The 20,579-nt window shown below is 49.2% G+C and overlaps 1 protein-coding gene across 1 annotated transcript in view; it reads left to right on the top strand.

The window, feature by feature from the left end:
* The window catches only part of JDP2 (Jun dimerization protein 2), a 39,493-nt gene extending 32,592 nt beyond the window's left edge, over positions 1–6,901 (top strand). The window contains exons 3-4 of the mRNA XM_029598401.1: positions 4,636–4,740; positions 6,246–6,901. Of these exons, the coding sequence (XP_029454261.1) occupies positions 4,636–4,740; positions 6,246–6,404 (264 nt within the window). The 3' untranslated portion in view covers positions 6,405–6,901. The remainder of the gene's footprint in view (positions 1–4,635; positions 4,741–6,245) is intronic.
* The last annotated feature ends 13,678 nt before the right edge of the window (positions 6,902–20,579 follow it).

The following is a 20,579-nucleotide window of genomic DNA, read 5'->3' as shown; positions in this document are numbered from 1 at the left end:
AACATATGGTTCCTCAGTATGAGGAAGATGGAACAGACGCAATGTGGTCTATTTTTTATTGGAGGAGGTGTGAGTTTTTATTCTGGGTAGGCATGTTTGAACAACCATGTTTTCAATTTCTTTTTGAAGTTGTTCATACATGGTTCAAGGCGTAGGTCAGGCGGCAGTGTGTTCCAGTGAGTGGGACCTGCTATGGAAAGAGAACGGTCACGTGTAGAGGTGAGATGGGCTGCTTTAAGGGAGGGCACAACTAGGGTGCCTTTATTGGTCGTTCTAGTCGGTCGATTGGACTGGGTGGTTGTGAAGGGTAGGTCTAGCCAGTTGGAGTTGTGGGTGTAAATTGCTTTATGCATTATGGTGAGTGTTTTGTAGATAATATGAGAGGCTATGGGGAGCCAGTGTAGGTCTCTGAGTATAGGGGTGATGTGGTCGTATTTACGAGAGTTTGCAATGAGTCTCGCTGTGGCATGTTGTAACATTTGTAGAGGTTTGATGGAAGAGTAAGGGAGTCCTAGAAGAAGAGCATTACAGTAGTCTAATTTGGATGATATGGTGGCCTGTATGACTGTACGAAAGTCTTGGGTGTGAAGAAGGGGACTGAGTTTTTTAAGTACGTTGAGTTTGAAAAAACAGGCTTTGAGAATGGAGTTTATGTAGTTCTTCATGCTTAGTTGGTGGTCAAGGAGAACTCCAAGGTCTCTCACGGCTGGTTGTGTTGAGAGGAGGTGGAGTTTGGAGGTACCAGATGGCGGAGGTGCAGGGGCAGCGTGAGGTGAGATGAGTAGAAGTTCAGTTTTGTTTGTGTTGAGGGCGAGGTGTAGGTTGGTGAGCAGGGAGTTGATGGCTGTAAGGCATTTCTCCCAATGTTCTAGTGCGTCAGAGATGGAGTTCTGGATGGGGATGATGATCTGAACATCATCAGCGTAGAGGTAAAACTTGAGATGGAGATCAGAGAGGAGTTGGCAGAGGGGGGTGATGTAAATATTGAAAAGGGTGGATGAGAGAGATGAGCCTTGGGGGACTCCCTGTTGGAGGGGTTGTGGTGTGGATGTGGAGTTCCCGATTTTGACTGAGAACTTTCTGTTTGGGAGGAAGGATTTAAACCAGGAAAGGGCTAGGTCTGAGATGCCAATGAGTTCCAGGCGAGTTATTAGATGGTGGTGGCTGATAGTGTCAAAGGCTGATGAAATGTCGAGGAGGGCAAGGAGGTAGCTATGGCCTTGACCCATGCCTCTGAGGAGGTGGTCGGAAAGGGAGAGCAGAAGGGATTCAGTGTTGAAGTGTTTCCTAAAACCAAATTGTGCTGGGTGGAGGATCTGGTGGTCTTCTAGATAGTTCAAGAGTTGGAAGTTAACCACTCTTTCCAAAAGCTTGGCAATGAAGGGGAGGTTGGATATTGGGCGGAAGTTAGCAGGGTCTTTGGGGTCGAGCGAAGGTTTCTTAAGGAGGGGTTTGACCACTGCGTGTTTGAGTGCATCTGGAATAGATCCGTGTGCAATCGAGCAGTTGATAATATCTGCTATGGCTTTAGCTATTGTATTGGGTATGGTTAGAAGTGCTTTGGAGGGTATAAGGTCTTCAGGGTGGTAAGAGGGTTTGAGTTTTTTGAGAATGGTTTGGATTTCTATGGTGGAGGTGAAGACAAGGGTGGGCATTGAGGGTTGAGTTTCTATGGTGGAGGTAAAGTTAAGAGTAGGCATTGAGGGTTGGGAGGGGGAAGAGGGAATGGTCATGGTAGGTGTGACATTGTTCGAAGAAGGGGGGAATCTCTTTAGGAGCGTTGCAATTTTGTTGAAGAAGAACTTGGCTAGTTCCTTGCATTTGGCGGAGTCATCGAATTCAGGTGTAGTGGGAGGGATAGGAGTCGTGAGGCCAGAGACGTAGGAAAAGAGTGTTTTGGGGTTGAATCTGTAGTCATGGATTTTTTTAGCGTAATAATCTCGTTTGTGTTTTTGGGTGGAGAGTCTGTAGCTGTGGAGAACTGATTTGTATGCTGCGGAGTTCTGCGGGGTTTGGTCTTTACGCCATTGTCTTTCCTTTTGCCTAAGAGTAGATTTTAGGGTTCTCAGTTCTGTGGTGTACCATGGGTTGGTGGGTTTTGGGGAGTTTCTTAATCTTTTTTGGAGACTGGACAGAGTTTATTGGCGATGTCTCGTGTGATGTTATTCCAGGATGCTAGGGCTGAGTCTGGGTCAGAGCAGTTTAGATTGGATAGTGCGGTGGTTAGAGCATTCGCTAGGTCCGCACTGGGGCAGGGTTTATTGTAAGTTATGGTCTTACTGTTATGTTTTCCCTCACATAAAAACAAACTTAGAAACAGGAGATGAGAAAAAGGGTCCCAATACAAATCCCTGAGGCACTCCACTGTTTACCCTTTTCCACTGAGAAAATTGACCATTTAATCCTACTCTCTGTTTCCTGTCTTTTAACCAGTTTGCAATCCACGAAAGGACATTGCCTCCTATCCCATGACTTTTCAGTTCAGCCGCCAGTGGGATGGGGTCCATTGGCAGCTGGTGGATCCTCCCTGTCTTTAGCCACTGCGGGATCCTGACACTGTCCCTCTAGCACAGCGGCTTGCTGGGCTTCTCTTACTCTTCAGCCACCAACGAGATGAGTCTGTAGGGAGCCACCGCGTCCTGGCTCCATGACAGCCTGCCAGATCATGGGGCGGGCGGCAGCAGGAGTTGTGCCTCAGAGCTGTGAGACTGGCCCCGTGGCAGCAGGCTTGCATGGTGGAGGGGTATCACAACCCATAGCAAGCTACCTATCCCGCCCCCGTTGTGCATGCCGTACATTGCCGACCCCTGATCTAGAAGCTAACAAAACCCTGCTGCTTATCTTCTGTTTTTACATATTGAAACTGCACCTGTGCATGTATCACTGCATTTTTCTTCCAGTTATTGATTTATTTGTCTTGATCTATTGCTTCTCTCAAAAAAATCACAAAGCACAGAAATGACGGCAGAAAAGGACGAAACGGTCCATCCAGTCTGCCCAGCAAGCTTGTGGTAGAAAGCACTGCGCCATACAAGCCACCTTTATAATTATCAGTTCCCAGACTTTCAAAGTCAAGGCCCTCGCTGGTTGCTCTCTGAGTCCAATTCCTCTTTTCCCCCTGCTGTTGAAGCAGAGAGCAATGATGGAGTTGCATCAACAGTATGAAGGCTTATTGGTTAAGGGCAGTAACAGCCACACCAGCAAGTTACCCCCATGCACTCTTTCCTTCATTCCCATCCTCGAGCCTTTAGGGATCCCCACAGTGTTTATCCCATGCCCCTTTGAAATCTTTCACCATTTTTGTATTCACCAACTCCTCCAGAAGGGCGTTCCAGGCATCCACCACCCTCTCCATGAAGAAATATTTCCTGACGTTGGTTCTGAGTCTTCCTCCCTGGAGTTTAATTTCATGACCCCTAGTGCTACTGATTTCTTTCTGATGGAAAAGATTTGTAGATTGTGCATCATTGAAACCTTTCATGTATCAGAAGGTCTGTATCCTATCTCCCCTGCTCCTCCTCTCCTCCAGGGGGTACATATTCAGGTCCTTCAGCCTCTCCTCGTAAGTCATTTGATGGAGACCTCCCACCATTTTAGTCTCTCTTTTCTGGCCCGCCTCCATCCTGTCTCTGTCCCTTTTGAGATACAAACTCCAGAACTGAACCCAGTGCTCCAGGTGAGGACTCACCAAGGACCTGTACAAGGGGGATAATCACTTCCCTTTTCTTACTCTATATTCCTCTCTCTATGCAGCCCAGCATTCTTCTGGCTTTAGCTATCGCCTTGTCGCATTGCTTCGCTGACTTCAGATCCCCAGACACTGTCACCCGAAGTTCTCTCTCTTTCACCCCCCATCACATACAGCTTTTTGGATTTCCACACCCCAGATGCAGGACTCTGCACTTCTTGGCATTGAATCTCAGCTGCCAGATCTTCATCCACCATTCAAGCTTCCTTACATCCCGTCTCATTCTCTCTACTCTTTTGGACGTGTCCACTCTGTTGCAAATCTTAGTATCATCTGCAAATAGCCAAATCTTACCTTCTATCCCTTCCGCAATGTCACTCACAAAGATATTGAAGAGAACCGGTCCCACACAGCTTTCTTTTCAAGGCATGTAACATTTAGCATTGCCCGCTGTCTCCTGTAATCCACGCCTCACCTTGGTGCTCACTCCCAAGCTTCTCATGTGCGCAGCGTTAGCAGCCAAACACCCTGCACGCACTCCCAAAGGAAATGTACATACACACAAGTCTGCCCGAAGCCCAGGAACCTTTCCTGTGAACAGCATTTACCTACGTTTGTGCAGCTATCAGGCAGGCAGCTCCTTAATGTGGGCTTTCAGTATCCCCTCCCTCTGACTGATATCACCTTGCAGGGAGGCTGAGCTGCAAACTGAAAAGCACATCTGCCAAAGGCCCAGGAGCAGAGCCTACAGTGACCCCTGGCTCCTACCCAACAGGCATCAAGTGCAACCTCTCACACCTGGCTCTCATCTAGGGTGCATCGCGCACGGCCACTGCCCTTGCACCATGACATCCACCTCTCATCAGGGAGCCTCTGACCTTTCTGCAGGTACAGTCCCGTAAGTGAATGTCAGGGCTTAACAGGGTCGCTGTCTCTCTATCCCTCAGCTGGACGAGGAAGAAGAGAGGAGGAAAAGACGTAGAGAAAAGAACAAAGTGGCAGCAGCTCGATGTCGCAACAAAAAGAAAGAGAGGACAGAGTTCCTGCAAAAGGTAAGCATCCCCGTCCCTGCCCCCTACACTGTAACTGGGTATATACCCACCCCCTCCCTGCCTGCTACACTGTGACCGGGTATATACCCACCCCTCCCTGCCCCCTACACTGTGACCGGGTATATACCCAACCACCCTCTCCCTGCCCCCTGCACTGTGACCGGGTATATACCCAACCACCCCCTGCACTGTGACCGGGTATATACCCAACCACCCCCTGCACTGTGACCGGGTATATACCCACCCACCCCTCCCTGCCCCCTACACTGTGACTGGGTATATACCCACCCCCTCCTTGCCCCCTACACTGTGACTGCGTATCTACCCCACCCACCCCTCCCTGCCCCCTACACTGTGACTGGGTATATACCCACCCACCCCGTCCCTGCTCCTACACTGTAACCGGGTATATACCCCACCCACCCCTCCCTGCCCCCTGCACTGTGACTGGGTATATACCCACCCACCCCCCTCCCTGCCTGCTACACTGTGACCGGGTATATAACCACCCTCTCCCTGCCCCCTGCACTGTGACCGGGTATATACCCAACCACCCCCTGCACTGTGACCGGGTATATACCCAACCACCCCTCCCTGCCCCCTACACTGTGACTGGGTATATACCCACCCACCCCCTCCCTGGCCCCTACACTGTAACTGGGTATCTACCCCACCCACCCCTCCCTGCTCCCTACACTGTGACCGGGTGTAGCCACATCACTGAGCCACGCATCCCGCTGTAACTCAGAGCCGTGGCAGAGTCCTTCCTGTGTTACAGCAACCCCCATACCATCCTGGGCCTCAGTCCTCTGCCTGTCCCCTTCCTTGTGCCGCCTCCCGTGCAGGGAATTTGCAGGAGAGATGTCTGTGTGGTAATGGGTGTTTTACCGTGTACCTGTCTTCTGAACCGTGCCCTCATACAGCTGAGTAAGGCAATTAACACAGGCCTGACTTCCAAACTCTGAGCTCTGCCACGTGCTCCTGCTTTGCCTAACTCTGATGCCTGAGAGCGATGGTGAATGGGAGGCTTCAGCTGCTTCTTATCGTGGCGGGGGTTAAAGAATCCATGCCAGAGCGGGTGGCAGTGCCCAACAACTCAGTCTTCTGGGGGGTGCTGATTCTCTTGGGGTTCACTGAAGGAGGAGATGCAGGGCGGGTGTCCTGCTGTGAGCCCTCCCTCAGACCTGGTGCAGGTGCGTTAGAATTAATGCAGGATACTTATTCCTGGGCTGCTGGGCTGCAGCCACATTTTCTTACCTGGGGGGAGTCATGGCTGAGCTTTCTCCCTGGAAAGACTGTGAAAAGCTAAGCATTCGGACGTGGGATTTGTTTCCGGGGGCGGGCGGCGTGTTTAATAACCTTACATGACAGATTTTCTCCCTGATTGGGGCGGTGGTTTTCTTGTGAATTAAAAAGAAATCCAGAAAACGGGCCGTGGCAGCTCTCTTTGGTGAAAGTGTGCCCGCTGCACGTCTAAACCCCTGTGTCTGCCCTCAATCCCGCAGGAGTCTGAGCGGCTGGAGAGCATGAACTCGGAGCTGAAGGCCCAGATCCAGGAGCTGAAGCAGGAGCGGCAGCAGCTCATCCTCCTGCTGAACCGACACCGGCCGACCTGCATCGTGCGGACGGACAGCGTGAAAAGCCCCCAGCGGGAGCAGAAGTGAAGCCAGGCAGCGCCTTCGGCCGATGGGACTTCACCCTCGGGCAGCGGCCCCTGGAGGAGGAGGAAGGGGGGGGCTATAAATGTCACCAGTAAATAAGTGACAGGACAGAGACGCACTCCCCCCCCCCCCCGTCCAGGCGGGCCAGCACGGGGGACAGGGCCGCTCCCTCTCTTGGAAGGACTGGTTGGGATCAGGAATGGTGCAGGCGCTGTTTCTGCGGCGGAGCGTCCGGTCCTCGTTTACATTCCCGGTGTGAGAGCAGCGCACCCCTCTCACACGCTCTCTTTTTTATACACACACACACACACATATATATATATTTTTGTATGGATTTTTTATACAGCAGTATAGGAAACGGTTTATATAATCACTAGAGGTGATATCTCATGTTTTTTCATACGAATGTATATTGGAAGAGTCTGTACGCCCTGCATGCAGCCGTAGCAAGGCCTCCCCGCCCCCGCTCTAATACTCAGTAAAGGTTACTCGCAGCTGCACCAGTGTCTCCTGTCATTTTTCTGGAGGGGGGGTGGGTGCACGAAGCTGCCACCCTGGCTCTCTCTCACAGTGCATGCGCACTCTCACACTCACCAGCGCGCCTATGTCTCTCCGTCCCCTCCCCGCCCCCGCTCTAATACTCAGTAAAGGTTACTCGCAGCTGCACGAGTGTCTCCTGTCATTTTTCTGGAGGGGGGGTGGGTGCACGAAGCTGCCACCCTGGCTCTCTCTCACAGCGCCCGCGCGCTCTCACACTCACCAGCGCGCCTATGTCTCTCCGTCCCCCCCCATCCCCGCCCCCTCTCTAATACTCAGTAAAGGTTACTCGCAGCTGCACCAGTGTCTCCTGTCATTTTTCTGGAGGGTGAGGGGTGGGTGCACGAAGCTGCCGCCCTGGCTCTCTCTCACAGTGCCCGCGTGCTCTCACACTCACCAGCGCACCTATGTCTCTCCGTCCCCCCCCATCCCCGCCCCCTCTCTAATACTCAGTAAAGGTTACTCGCAGCTGCACCAGTGTCTCCTGTCATTTTTCTGGAGGGTGAGGGGTGGGTGCACGAAGCTGCCGCCCTGGCGCTCTCTCACAGTGCCCGCGCGCTCTCACACTCACCAGCACACCTGTGTCTCTCCGTCCCCCCCCCCCCGCCCCCTCTCTAATACTCAGTAAAGGTTACTCGCAGCTGCACCAGTGTCTCCTGTCATTTTTCTGGAGGGGGGGTGGGTGCACGAAGCTGCCGCTCTGGCTCTCTCTCACAGCGCTCGCGCGCTCTCACACTCACCAGTGTGCCTGTGTCTCTCCGTCCCCCCCCCCCCGCCCCCTCTCTAATACTCAGTAAAGGTTACTCGCAGCTGCACCAGTGTCTCCTGTCATTTTTCTGGAGGGTGGGGGTGGGTGCATTAAGCTGCCGCCCTGGCTCTCTCTCACAGCACCCGCGAGCTCTCACACTCACCAGCGCGCCTGACCGAAGAAGGTGTGTGAGCGTCTCCTCTTCAGGTGGTCAAGGAGGTGGCGCAGATACGCTGGGAATAAGCCATGCAGGCCCGGGGCTGCCCGCCGGTGCCCTCGCCGCTGGGTAAGGAGGGGAGATGGGGAGAGGGAGACAGGACTTGTCGTCCCTGGTCAGCTCATGTTTAGGACGCTGCTGCGATCAGCGGCAAAGCCAGAACGGATGTTTTTAGCAGGGCTGAAGGTCAACAGGTCTGAGTCATCCCAGTTATACTTAGGTCTTCTGATTTGTTGCTAAAACGAGAAACCATGAAAAAAACACTCCCCAGGGGGAAATAGTTCTTAGTTCTAATCAAACCCCCCAAACTCTGCCTGTATGGTGGAGCTGCGGTGACGCCACCCAGCCGAGGCCCTCCACGGAGTCAGGAAGCGAGCGGAGGAGCGAGCAGAGGCCGTGCTGGAGGAATGGGCGGCGAGAGACCCAACCCAAGAGGAGCGACCTGGCAGGAAGACAGAATGAGAGAAGGGAGCCACACGTCTGCCTCCTCCCTACCACATAGTGGTAGGGAGGAGGCAGACTGGAAAAGGAACAGTGTGCAAATCCAAGGCTCTCGTGCTAAACTTTCAAAAGGGAAACTTTGATAAAATGAGAAAAATTGTTAGAAAAAAACTGAAAGGAGCAGCTACAAAAGTAAAAAATGTCCAAGAGGCGTGGTCATTGTTAAAAAATACCATTCTAGAAGCACAGTCCAGATGTATTCCACACATTAAGAAAGGTGGAAAGAAGGCAAAACGATTACCGGCATGGATAAAAGGGGAGGTGAAAGAAGCTATTTTAGCCAAAAGATCTTCATTCAAAAATTGGAAGAAGGATCCAACAGAAGAAAATAGGATAAAGCATAAACATTGGCAAGTTAAATGTAAGACATTGATAAGACAGGCTAAGAGAGAATTTGAAAAGAAGTTGGCTGTAGGGGCAAAAACTCACAGTAAAAACTTTTTAAAATATATCCGAAGCAGAAAGCCTGTGAGGGAGTCAGTTGGACCGTTAGATGATCGAGGGGTTAAAGGGGCACTTAGAGAAGATAAGGCCATCGCGGAAAGATTAAATGATTTCTTTGCTTCGGTGTTTACTGAAGAGGATGTTGGGGAGGTACCCGTAATGGAGAAGGTTTTCAAGGGTAATGATTCAGATGGACTGAATCAAATCACGGTGAACCTAGAAGATGTGGTAGGCCTGATTGACAAACTGAAGAGTAGTAAATCACCTGGACCGGATGGTATACACCCCAGAGTTCTGAAGGAACTAAAAAATGAAATTTCAGAGCTATTAGTAAAAATTTGTAACTTATCATTAAAATCATCCATTGTACCTGAAGACTGGAGGATAGCAAATGTAACCCCAATATTTAAAAAGGGCTCCAGGGGCGATCCGGGAAACTACAGACCGGTTAGCCTGACTTCAGTGCCAGGAAAAATAGTGGAAAGTGTTCTAAACATCAAAATCACAGAACATATAGAAAGACATGGTTTAATGGAACAAAGTCAGCATGGCTTTACCCAGGGCAAGTCTTGCCTCACAAATCTGCTTCACTTTTTTGAAGGAGTTAATAAACAAGTGGATAAAGGTGAACCGGTAGATGTAGTATACTTGGATTTTCAGAAGGCGTTTGACAAAGTTCCTCATGAGAGGCTTCTAGGAAAAGTAAAAAGTCATGGGATAGGTGGCGATGTCCTTTCGTGGATTGCAAACTGGCTAAAAGACAGGAAACAGAGAGTAGGATTAAATGGGCAATTTTCTCAGTGGAAGGGAGTGGACAGTGGAGTGCCTCAGGGATCTGTATTGGGACCCTTACTGTTCAATATATTTATAAATGATCTGGATAGAAATACGACGAGTGAGATAATCAAATTTGCAGATGACACAAAATTGTTCAGAGTAGTTAAATCACAAGCAGATTGTGATAAATTGCAGGAAGACCTTGTGAGACTGGAAAATTGGGCATCCAAATGGCAGATGAAATGTAATGTGGATAAGTGCAAGGTGATGCATATAAGGAAAAATAACCCATGCTATAATTACACGATGTTGGGTTCCATATTAGGTGCTACAACCCAAGAAAGAGATCTAGGCATCATAGTGGATAACACATTGAAATCGTCGGTTCAGTGTGCTGCGGCAGTCAAAAAGCAAACAGAATGTTCGGAATTATTAGAAAAGGAATGGTGAATAAAACGGAAAATGTCATAATGCCTCTGTATCGCTCCATGGTGAGACCGCACCTTGAATACTGTGTACAATTCTGGTCGCCGCATCTCAAAAAAGATATAATTGCGATGGAGAAGGTACAGAGAAGGGCGACCAAAATAATAAGGGGAATGGAACAGCTCCCCTATGAGGAAAGACTAAAGAGGTTAGGACTTTTCAGCTTGGAGAAGAGACGACTGAGGGGGGATATGATAGAGGTGTTTAAAATCATGAGAGGTCTAGAACGGGTAGATGTGAATCGGTTATTTACTCTTTCGGATAGTAGAAGGACTAGGGGGCACTCCATGAAGTTAGCATGGGGCACATTTAAAACTAATCGGAGAAAGTTCTTTTTTACTCAACGCACAATTAAACTCTGGAATTTGTTGCCAGAGAATGTGGTTCGTGCAGTTAGTATAGCTGTGTTTAAAAAAGGATTGGATAAGTTCTTGGAGGAGAAGTCCATTACCTGCTATTAAGTTCACTTAGAGAATAGCCACTGACATTAGCAATGGTTACATGGAATAGACTTAGTTTTTGGGTACTTGCCAGGTTCTTAAGGCCTGGATTGGCCACTGTTGGAAACAGGATGCTGGGCTTGATGGACCCTTGGTCTGACCCAGTATGGCATTTTCTTATGTTCTTATGTTCTTATACACACCCTCCCTCACACCGACCCTACCACACATCACTCTCACCTCTCCCCTCCCAACGCCCACCTCCTCCCCACCCTCACTCATGAGTCACACAGACCCTGCCACCCTGCACTCTCACCTCTCACCTCTCCCCTCCCAACACCCACCTCTCCTCTCCACCCTCACCCTCCCTCACACCGACCCTACCACACCTCACTCTCACCTCACCCCTCCCAATGCCCACCTCCTCCCCACCCTCACCCTTCAATCACAGAGATCCTGCCACCCCACACTGTCACCTCTCACCTCTCCCCTCCCAACACCCACCTCTCCTCCCCTCCCTCACCCATGAGTTACACAGACCCTGCCACCCCACACTCTCACCTCTCCCCTCCCAATGCCCACCTCTCCCCACCCTGAGTCACACAGAACCTGCCACCCCGCACTCTCACCTCTCCCCTCCCAACGCCCACCTCTTCTCCCCTCCCTCACCCATGAGTCACACAGACCCTGCCACCCCGCACTCTCACCTCTCCCCTCCCAACGCCCACTCTCCTCCCCTCCCTCACCCATGAGTCACACAGACCCTGCCACCCCGCACTCTCACCTCTCCCCTCCAAACGCCCAACTCTCCTCCTCTCCCTCACCCATGAGTCACACAGACCCTGCCACCCCGCACTCTCACCTCTCCCTTCCCAATGCCCACTCTCCTCCCCTCCCTCACCCATGAGTCACACAGACCCTGCCACCCCGCACTCTCACCTCTCCCCACCCTCACTCATGAGTCACACAGAACCTGCCACCCCGCACTCTCACCTCTCCCCTCCCAATGCCCAGCTCTCCCCACCCTCACTCATGTGTCACACAGACCCTGCCACCCCGCACTCTCACCTCTCCCCTCCCAATGCCCAGCTCTCCCCACCCTCACTCATGAGTCACACAGACCCTGCCACCCCGCACTCTCACCTCTCCCCTCCCAACGCCCACCTCTCCTCCTCCCCCTCACCCATGAGTCACACAGACCCTGCCACCCCACACTCTCACCTCTCCCCTCTCATGCCCACCTCTCCTCCCCTCCCTCACTCATGAGTCACACAGACCCTACCACCCCGCACTCTCACCTCTCCCCTCCCTCACCCATGAGTCACACAGACCCTGCCACCGTGCACTCTCACCTCTCCCCTCCAAACGCCCACCTCTCCCCACCCTCACTCATGAGTCACACAGAACCTGCCACCCCGCACTCTCACCTCTCCCCTCCCAATGCCCACCTCTCCTCCTCTCCCTCACTCATGAGTCACACAGACCCTGCCACCCCGCACTCTCACCTCTCCCCTCCCAACGCCCACTCTCCTCCCCTCCCTCACCCATGAGTCACACAGACCCTGCCACCCCGCACTCTCACCTCTCACCTCTCCCCTCCCAACGCCCACCTCTCCTCCTCTCCCTCACCTATGAGTCACACAGACCCTGCCACCCCGCACTCTCACCTCTCCCCTCCCAATGCCCACCTCTCCCCACTACGGCGCCCCCCCCCCCTAGTGCCAGAACACTGATCATTCTGTTTCCTACAGGTACGGGTAAGAAATGAAAGGGATCTGTACAAAGCAGCCTCCCATCTGGGCCCGCTCCTCCTGGCTCTCGACTTGTTTAGTGTGCAGAGTTCATTGCTTGGGAGTGATCCTGCTCTCTCACTCCCTTCGTCTGGTTTAGGTACTGCTTCCCCTTACCTTCCCAAGATGGGAGCTCCTGAAAATGTAACTCCAGCATGGAGTGAGTCCCTTTCTTCCATCAAAGCTGAAGTATTCACTCGCAGTTCTCTGAAACGGAGCAATGCCTCACAGTTAGAATGGACTCTGTGCTAGCAAATTCAGCCTCTGCAACCCATCTGCTTAGAGATCATTCTCACGTTTTTATGCATGTGAATGGTAAGATTAATTCTGGTGAGGAAAAATGTTCAGGATTACAACATTGTAATGCATCTTTGCTTAAAGGCAATTTAATGTTGCATTTTAGAATGGAAAATTTGGCAAATTTTTCTGGTAGGTTAAATCTTTGATTTTTAAATTTCCCTAAATGCCCAGTAAGGTTTCCTACTGAGATGCTGAAAAGATTTTACCTGGATTTTCTAATGTTAACTGAAGAATCTCAGCCTAACTTTGCCAAACTGTACAACATGCTAGATCGGGAGCAGAGGGTGAGCCCTAACAATTCTCTTACAGCCTTCCTGGAGCTTCGGCCACTCTTAGTCTCACAGCCTGACATGCACTTAGCCTTCAGGTTATTTATTTCTAAAAGTCCAGCTTTGTTCCTGACAATCTAAAAGAAAAACATTTTTTGCTTTAAAGCCCAGAGTTCGGGCTGTTAGGGCTCAGTTTTTGCTTAAATTCCCATGCAAATGCCAACTTACATTCCCGGGGGCAAGGTTTATTTTCTGTGATCCCTTACAGCCTGAGAGCTTTCTACAAAATAGGGAGGTTCCCGTTTAATTACTACGGGATGGGGTATTAATATATAAAAATATCTGTTTGTATGCTCTCATCCTCTCCGTGTGAACTAACTTCATGTCAATCAGGTATTTGTTTCTTAAGGTTATTCTTTCTTGTGGCATTTCCTAATGGTATGAGTGATGTGCTTCTTATTCAAGGGCAATTCAAATGTATTATTTGAAATAAAATGGAGAGAAAAAAAAAAGAAATTTAATGTATTAAAAACACAGTTAAAATCAATAAAGCTGTGACTGGGATAAGCAGGCATTAAGATTTAAAAGCAGCTTTAAAAGGGTGGGTTTTTACATGGGATTTAAACAAGGTGAGGCGGCCCGGCACGACCCGCTGTGCATGTTCGGCTTGTGTAAAACGGTGCTCGTGCTCTCCTAGCTCCTGCCCGGCCGCCTCTCCTGGGCGCGCGATGCATTATTTGAATGAGAGGTCAAGCCCAAAAGGACGCACTAGGGGTAAATTGTGCGTCCCTACCACATCCACGGCATCGGGCGTCCAGGAGAAGTGGCTGTGCGGCGGTTAGGGAAGCAGATGCTCAGTTAATGGGCGTCCATTTCCTTAACCTGACTGCCAACAAAATTCTTTTTTTCATGCTGGTTCCCGTGGTTTCCTGCTTTTTTGTGGCTTCGTGGCTCGGGGCCGAGGGGCTGGTGTTACTTTTCCAAGTTAAAATGTGTGCATCAGGTGCACAGTGATCTTTTGCATCAGGGTAATAGCTAACAGCCTCATCTCCATGCATTTACATGTGATGAGTGCTGTTAGCTACGCGCTGGTTTGGACGTGCTAATCCCCTTATTGCATCAGGTGTTAGCCTAGCGCGTCCAAAGCACGCGTCTAAGAGCTCATGCGCCTGTGCACTAGGCTCAGTGCTTAGTTATAGCATCAGCCCGATTGTGCATTTGCACAGGGTGGTACACTTGGGGGATAGCGGCAGTAAGCTGAGTCAAACTGGCAACTAACAGTGGAGCAGAGACGAGAGACTATGGGGCTACCGATGGACTCCAATCTGCCAGCGGCCAAAAAAGAAGAAAGGCTGCGGGGCTGCTGGTGGAGCCCAACCTGTTGGCGGCTGAAAAAGAGGCGAAACCAAGTGCCAATGGAACAGCCTGCCTGCGTGTGTATGTAAGAAAGAAAGCCTGCCTATATGTGTGTATGTGTGTGTGTGTGTGTGAGAGAGAGGAAGCTGCCTGTGTGTGTATGAAAGAGAAAGAAAGCCTGCCTATGTGTGTGTGTGTGTGTGAGAGAGAGAGAGGAAGTCTGCCTGTGTGTGTATGTATGAAAGAGAAAGAAAGCCTGCCTATATGTGTGTATGTGTGTGTGTGTGTGTGTGTGTGTGTGAGAGAGAGAGGAAGCTGCCTGTGTGTGTATGTATGAAAGAGAAAGAAAGCCTGCCTATGTGTGTGTGTGTGAGAGAGAGAGGAAATCTGCCTGTGTGTGTATGTATGAAAGAGAAAGAAAGCCTGCCTATGTGTGTGTGTGTGTGTGTGTGTGTGTGAGAGAGAGAGGAAGCTGCCTGTGTATGTATGAAAGAGAAAGAAAGCCTGCCTATGTGTGTGTGTGTGTGTGTGAGAGAGAGAGAGGAAGCTGCCTGTGTGTGTATGTATGAAAGAGAAAGAAAGCCTGCCTGTGTGTGTGTGTGTGTGTGTGTGTGTGTGTGAGAGAGAGGAAGTCTGCCTGTGTGTGTATGTATGAAAGAGAAAGAAAGCCTGCCTATATGTGTGTATGTTTGTGTGTGTGTGTGTGTATGTGTGTGTGAGAGAGAGGAAGCTGCCTGTGTGTGTATGTATGAAAGAGAAAGAAAGCCTGCCTATGTGTGTGTGTGTGTGAGAGAGAGAGAGGAAGCCTGCCTGTGTGTATATTTGAGATAGAGAGGAAGCCTGCATGCTTATGTGAATGTGTGTGTGTGTGTGTATGTGTAAGAGGGAGCCTACCTATATATGAGAGAGGAATAAATCCTGCCTGCCTGTATTTGTGAGAGAAAGGAAGCCTGCCTGTGGGTATGAGAGAGGAAGCTGCCTGTGTATGAGTATGTATGTGTGAGAGAAAGGAAGTCTGACTGCCTGTGTGTGTGCATGTGTGACACTTGCCTGAGATGTGTGTGTGTGTGTGTGAAAGGGAGCCTGCCTGGGATGTGTTTGTGTATATGTGTTTGTGAGTGTATGAACAGGAGCCTGCCTTCATTGTGTGTGTTTGTGAATGGGAATCTGCCTGGGTTGTGAGTGTGTGTGTGAATGAGAGACTGCCTGGGATGTGTGTGAATGGGATCCTTCCTGAGTTGTGTGTGTGTGTGTATGTGTGTGATTCAATGGGAGCCTGCCTGAGATGTGTGTTGTGTGTATGAATGGAAGCCTGTATGCATTGTTTGTATGTGCATGGGAGCCCTGTATGGGGACGTAACATCATATTATTTGCGCAATGTTGCAGTTGTGAGAAAACATGTTGTGTATGTTCTTCAATGTCATATTCGTTCCTAAGTTCCAGAAAACGTTTAAAAGGAAGCAGGATGCTGGTCTGTCCTGCTCCGTAGGCCGCCCCATATCGGACCCAACAAGTAGCCATTTGGCTTCATACCTTTCCAAATCGGGCTAATACGCTATCAGCTTTTTGAGCATTGCAGCGTTGCGGGGAATTGGAGTGGCTATAACCTCCAAGACTGTCCGAAAAGAAAAGGTCAAATTAAAGCCAACTGAATCTAAGATGCCGGCGTGTGAGGGAGAGCCGGTAACAGCCGAACCTGCATCCGACACAGCCCTACGTGAGGCAGTCACTGCGGCAGTCACACAGCCATCGATGCCAAATTCGATCAAGTTTTTTTTGAAGTTCGATGTTATCACAGGAAGTATGGAGGTTTTTACCCAGTGGGTGACCACGCTGGAACAGCACGTCTCAGACATGGAGGATGGAGCACATGCGATGGCACAGCTAGAGGAGAAATTGGAGGATATAGAGAATCGATCGCACCACAATAACTGTGGGTTACAGGGCTGCCAGAAAGTGTTACAGAGCTGGAAGTGCGGAGGTTGCTGGAGGCCAGACCTGTAAGAGAACTTAAGCTGGCTGACAATCTCTATGGCCAATCCAAATTGAGCGGGCAGAATCGAGCGAGGAGAATCATGGAAGGCCTAGGGTAATGATAGCCCAAATCCTGAATTTTCAACACAAAGTGGCAGTCCTTACAGCCAGCTGTAAGGACTGTCAGGACTGTCAGTGAAGCTGCTGGGGGTCTGGAGAGCTTTTTCCCCCATCTCCTCTGCTTTTTTTTAATTTTTTTTTTATTGCTGTTATTCAATCAAATGTACAGGCATTTTATTAATAAACAAAACATCAAGTAAACAGTGTTTTTCAATTTACATATTTCCCCCTTCCTCCCTCCCATCATGCTATATAGCTAAGAGTCAATACTAGTATATTGGTGTTAGATACATAATAGAACTGTAGTAGAATACAGGACAATTCCAGTCAAGAGAAAGATGGCTAAGGTTATTAAGTAGACGTTGAAAATGTTAAATGTCTCCATGAGATGTATGGATTCCAAATATGAGTAAATTTAGTTAAATGGTGATATTTAAGTGCAGTCAAGCGATAAAGAGTGCAAACCCTATCGAGGCGGTTTAGCAGTTCAGAGGATGTTGGAGGCAAGGTTCTCTTCCAGGTGGCTGCGGTTTCCATTTTAGTGGCTGTGCAAACCTGCTGTATGAGAGTTTGAGTGTGGAAGGATAACGTATCATCAAAAATGCAAAGAAGTGCCTGTTCCTTGGTGAGATGGATCAGAAGATCAAGAATCTCCGTCAGTATCCTGGAGACATATCGCCATAGAGGTTGGATGGAGGTGCAGTCCCACCATAGATGTACCATAAATACATTCCCAATTGGTGACAATTATGCCAACAATGAGGATCATTAGATGGGCGAAAATGGTGGAGACGGACCTGGGTGAGATGCCATCTGTAGAGAACTTTGTAATTAGCTTCCATAAACCGAGCCGAGATGGAACCTTGTGAAAGACGTGTGAAGATTGTCTCCCATTCTTCCTAGAGTATGACTTTCCCAGATCACGCTCCCATGCTACGATATGTGTGGGTTTAGATTATGGGCGAGTCGCCAATAGTTTATATAATTTAGAAATTAGGCCTCCAGGCGGGGTGGGGTTGGTGCAATACTCCTCAAATAAGGTTCTCTCAGTTGATAGACTTTGCAAGTGAATCTTGTGAATAAAGTGTCGGAGTTGCATATATGGTAGAAACTCAGCCTTGGTGAGATTGTAATCCTTTTGGAGGGCAGTGAAAGAGATAAATGATCCTTGTGAGTAAAGATGAGATATTTGAGTGATGCCCTAAGTTTTCCAAGTGAGATAGGCTGATTTGGGGAAGCCGAGTAAGAAGGTTTTGTTATGGAATAAGGAAGTCTGGTAAAAGTATACCGCCTCCCCTCCCAACTTTCATTTCGAGAAGCGCCAAGCATTTAGGGTGTGCCTGGTACATGGTGACATGGTGGACGTCTGTCTCCAGGTGCTGCTGGGTTGCCAAATTAAAGCCGAAAGAGGCATATCCGGCAAACGGTCTTGTTCTATATGTGCCCAAGATTGAACATCTTTAGTTCTGTGCCAGTCAATAACGGGACGAAGCTGTGCAGCTGCGTAATACCAGGTAAGATTAGGAAGACCTAAGCCTCCTTGGACTTTAGTTTGAAAGAGAACCACTCTTGCTATTCGGGGAGGCCTGCATTTCCACAGGAAGCGAAGTAGTTTCCTCTGCCACACTTTCAGTGTTACATTGCTAATAGGAATAGGTAGAGTTTGAAAAAGGTAAAGTAATCGTGGTATTACATTCATTTTTAATGTCGCCAAATGGCCCATCCATGTTAAGGGGAGAGAGTTCCACCTGATTAGGTCCTGATCAATACTGTGAAGAAGGGGAGTATAATTAAGCTGGAATAATTTGGATGTATGCTTACCAAGATATACCCCTAGATACTTAAGCTTAGTAGAAGCCCATTTGAAGGGGTGGAAAGACTGAAGGAAAGTAGCCAAGTGTGGTGTGCAAGAGATGTTCAAAATTTCTGACTTGTCCCAATTGATTTTAAATCCGGATACAGCACTATAGGGGGCAAGTTCCATTTCTATCTCTTGTAGAGTGGTGGAGGGTTGACTAACTGTAAACAAAATGTCGTCCGCAAATAGCGATAATTTATATTGCTGTGAGTTAAGAGAAAAGCCTACAATTTTGGGATTATTTCGTATGCGAATGGCTAGGGGTTCAAGGAAAATAGCGAAGAGAATAGGGGAAAGCGGGCACCCCTGCCTAGATACCCATTGAATTCGGAAGGGGGGAGAATATTAACCATTTATTTTTAGGCAGGCTGTAGAGGAATTGTAGAGCGCCTGCAGACAATTTGGAACGGGTCCCCAAATTCCATGATGGTAAGTGTGCAAAAGAGAAAAGACCAATGAACCATGTCGAAGGCCTTTTCAGCATCTATGGCCAAGAGGAGATGGTCTGATGCTTGTGAAATACCCCAGAGAATATTTAGAATTTTCTGCACATTGTCACTGGCCATATGGCCCGGGATAAAGCCCGCTTGGTCAGGGTGAATAATTTGAGCTATGAAACAATTTAGTCTATCCGCTAATATTTTGGCTAATAATTGAGATCTAAATTAATCAGTGATATGGGCCGGTAGGAGGCACATAGGGCAGGGTCTCTACCTGGTTTAGCGAGGATAGTGATTCCTGCTTTATTCGAGTCTGACAGAAGTGAACCTCCCGCATGTAAGTAATTAAAATGTTTTTGGAGATGGGAGACCAATAAAGGGCCAAAGGTCTTATAAAATTTAGCCGTAAGGCCATCTAGTCCTGGAAACTTGCCCACTTTAAGGTTTTGATGGCCAGGAGGATCTCAGTGGTTGTGACTTTTGCATTAAGAAGAGTACGCATATCCACGGAGGGATGCGGAAGATCAACAGATTGTAAATATCTATCAATCTCAAGGTTTTGGATAAGCAATTCAGCCGCATATAAGGTTTGGTAGAATTTGAGGAATTGTTGTGTAATTGATCATTTTTTATTTTGAGAATGTGTTTTGACATGTAAGTTTTTTCAATTGGTGTGCGAGAATTTTTCCAGCTTTATTTCCCCTTCAAAGTAGATTTGTCGGGTTATATTGAGTTGGTGTGCTATTTGATCAGTCTCCAATCGATGTAGATCTTCCCTGGCCTTTGTTGTTTCAGTCAATATGTTTTGAGATCCTGATTGAGCGTGTTGAGAAGTGAGTAATGCAATTTGATCCCTGAGATGAGAACAGGCTGCATCTTTTTGGTGTTTTAAGTGGGAGGAACGGGAAATGAAATGTCCCTGTAAATAGGATTTAAAGCAGTCCCATACCAGTATAGATGATTCCACCGAGGCATCATTAACCTGAAAGATTTCTCGAATTGCCCGGGATGTAGATTGTATAAAAGAAAGATCTTGGAGGAAAGAGTCGTTAAGCCTTCAAAATCGACTACCATGGTTTCCTCCCGTTAAATGGAGCGATATGGAGGTAGGAGCATGGTCTGACCACGTAATTATACCCACCTCTGTTGTCCGGACAGAGTGATACAGTGATTTATCTATCAAAAGTAGGGATGTGAATCGTGTCCTCGATCGTCTTAACGATCGATTTCGGCTGGGAGGGGGAGGGAATCGTATTGTTGCCGTTTGGGGGGGTAAAATATCGTGAAAAATCGTGAAAAATCGAAAAAACGTAAAATCGCAAAACCGGCACATTAAAACCCCCCTAAAACCCACCCCCGACCCTTTAAATTAAATCCCCCACCCTCCCGAACCCCCCCCCCAAATGACTTAAATAACCTGCGGGTCCAGCGGCGGTCCGGAACGGCAGCGGTCCGGAACGGGCTCCTGCTACTGAATCTTGTTGTCTTCAGCCGGCGCCATTTTCCAAAATGGCGCCGAAAAATGGCGGCGGCCATAGACGAACACGATTGGACGGCAGGAGGTCCTTCTGGACCCCCGCTGGACTTTTGGCAAGTCTTGTGGGGGTCAGGAGGCCCCCCCCAAGCTGGCCAAAAGTTCCTGGAGGTCCAGCGGGGGTCAGGGAGCGATTTCCCGCCGCGAATCGTTTTCGTACGGAAAATGGCGCCGGCAGGAGATCGACTGCAGGAGGTCGTTCAGCGAGGGTTCCGGCGCCTCGCTGAACGACCTCCTGCAGTCGATCTCCTGCCGGCGCCATTTTCCGTACGAAAACGATTCGCGGCGGGAAATCGCTCCCTGACCCCCGCTGGACCTCCAGGAACTTTTGGCCAGCTTGGGGGGGGCCTCCTGACCCCCACAAGACTTGCCAAAAGTCCAGCGGG

The sequence above is a fragment of the Rhinatrema bivittatum genome, chromosome 4 (genome assembly GCF_901001135.1).
Source record: "Rhinatrema bivittatum chromosome 4, aRhiBiv1.1, whole genome shotgun sequence".
NCBI classification, from domain to species: Eukaryota; Metazoa; Chordata; class Amphibia; order Gymnophiona; family Rhinatrematidae; genus Rhinatrema; species Rhinatrema bivittatum.
Note: the sequence above shows the minus strand (reverse complement) of the source record. Positions and strands in the feature narration are given on the sequence as shown.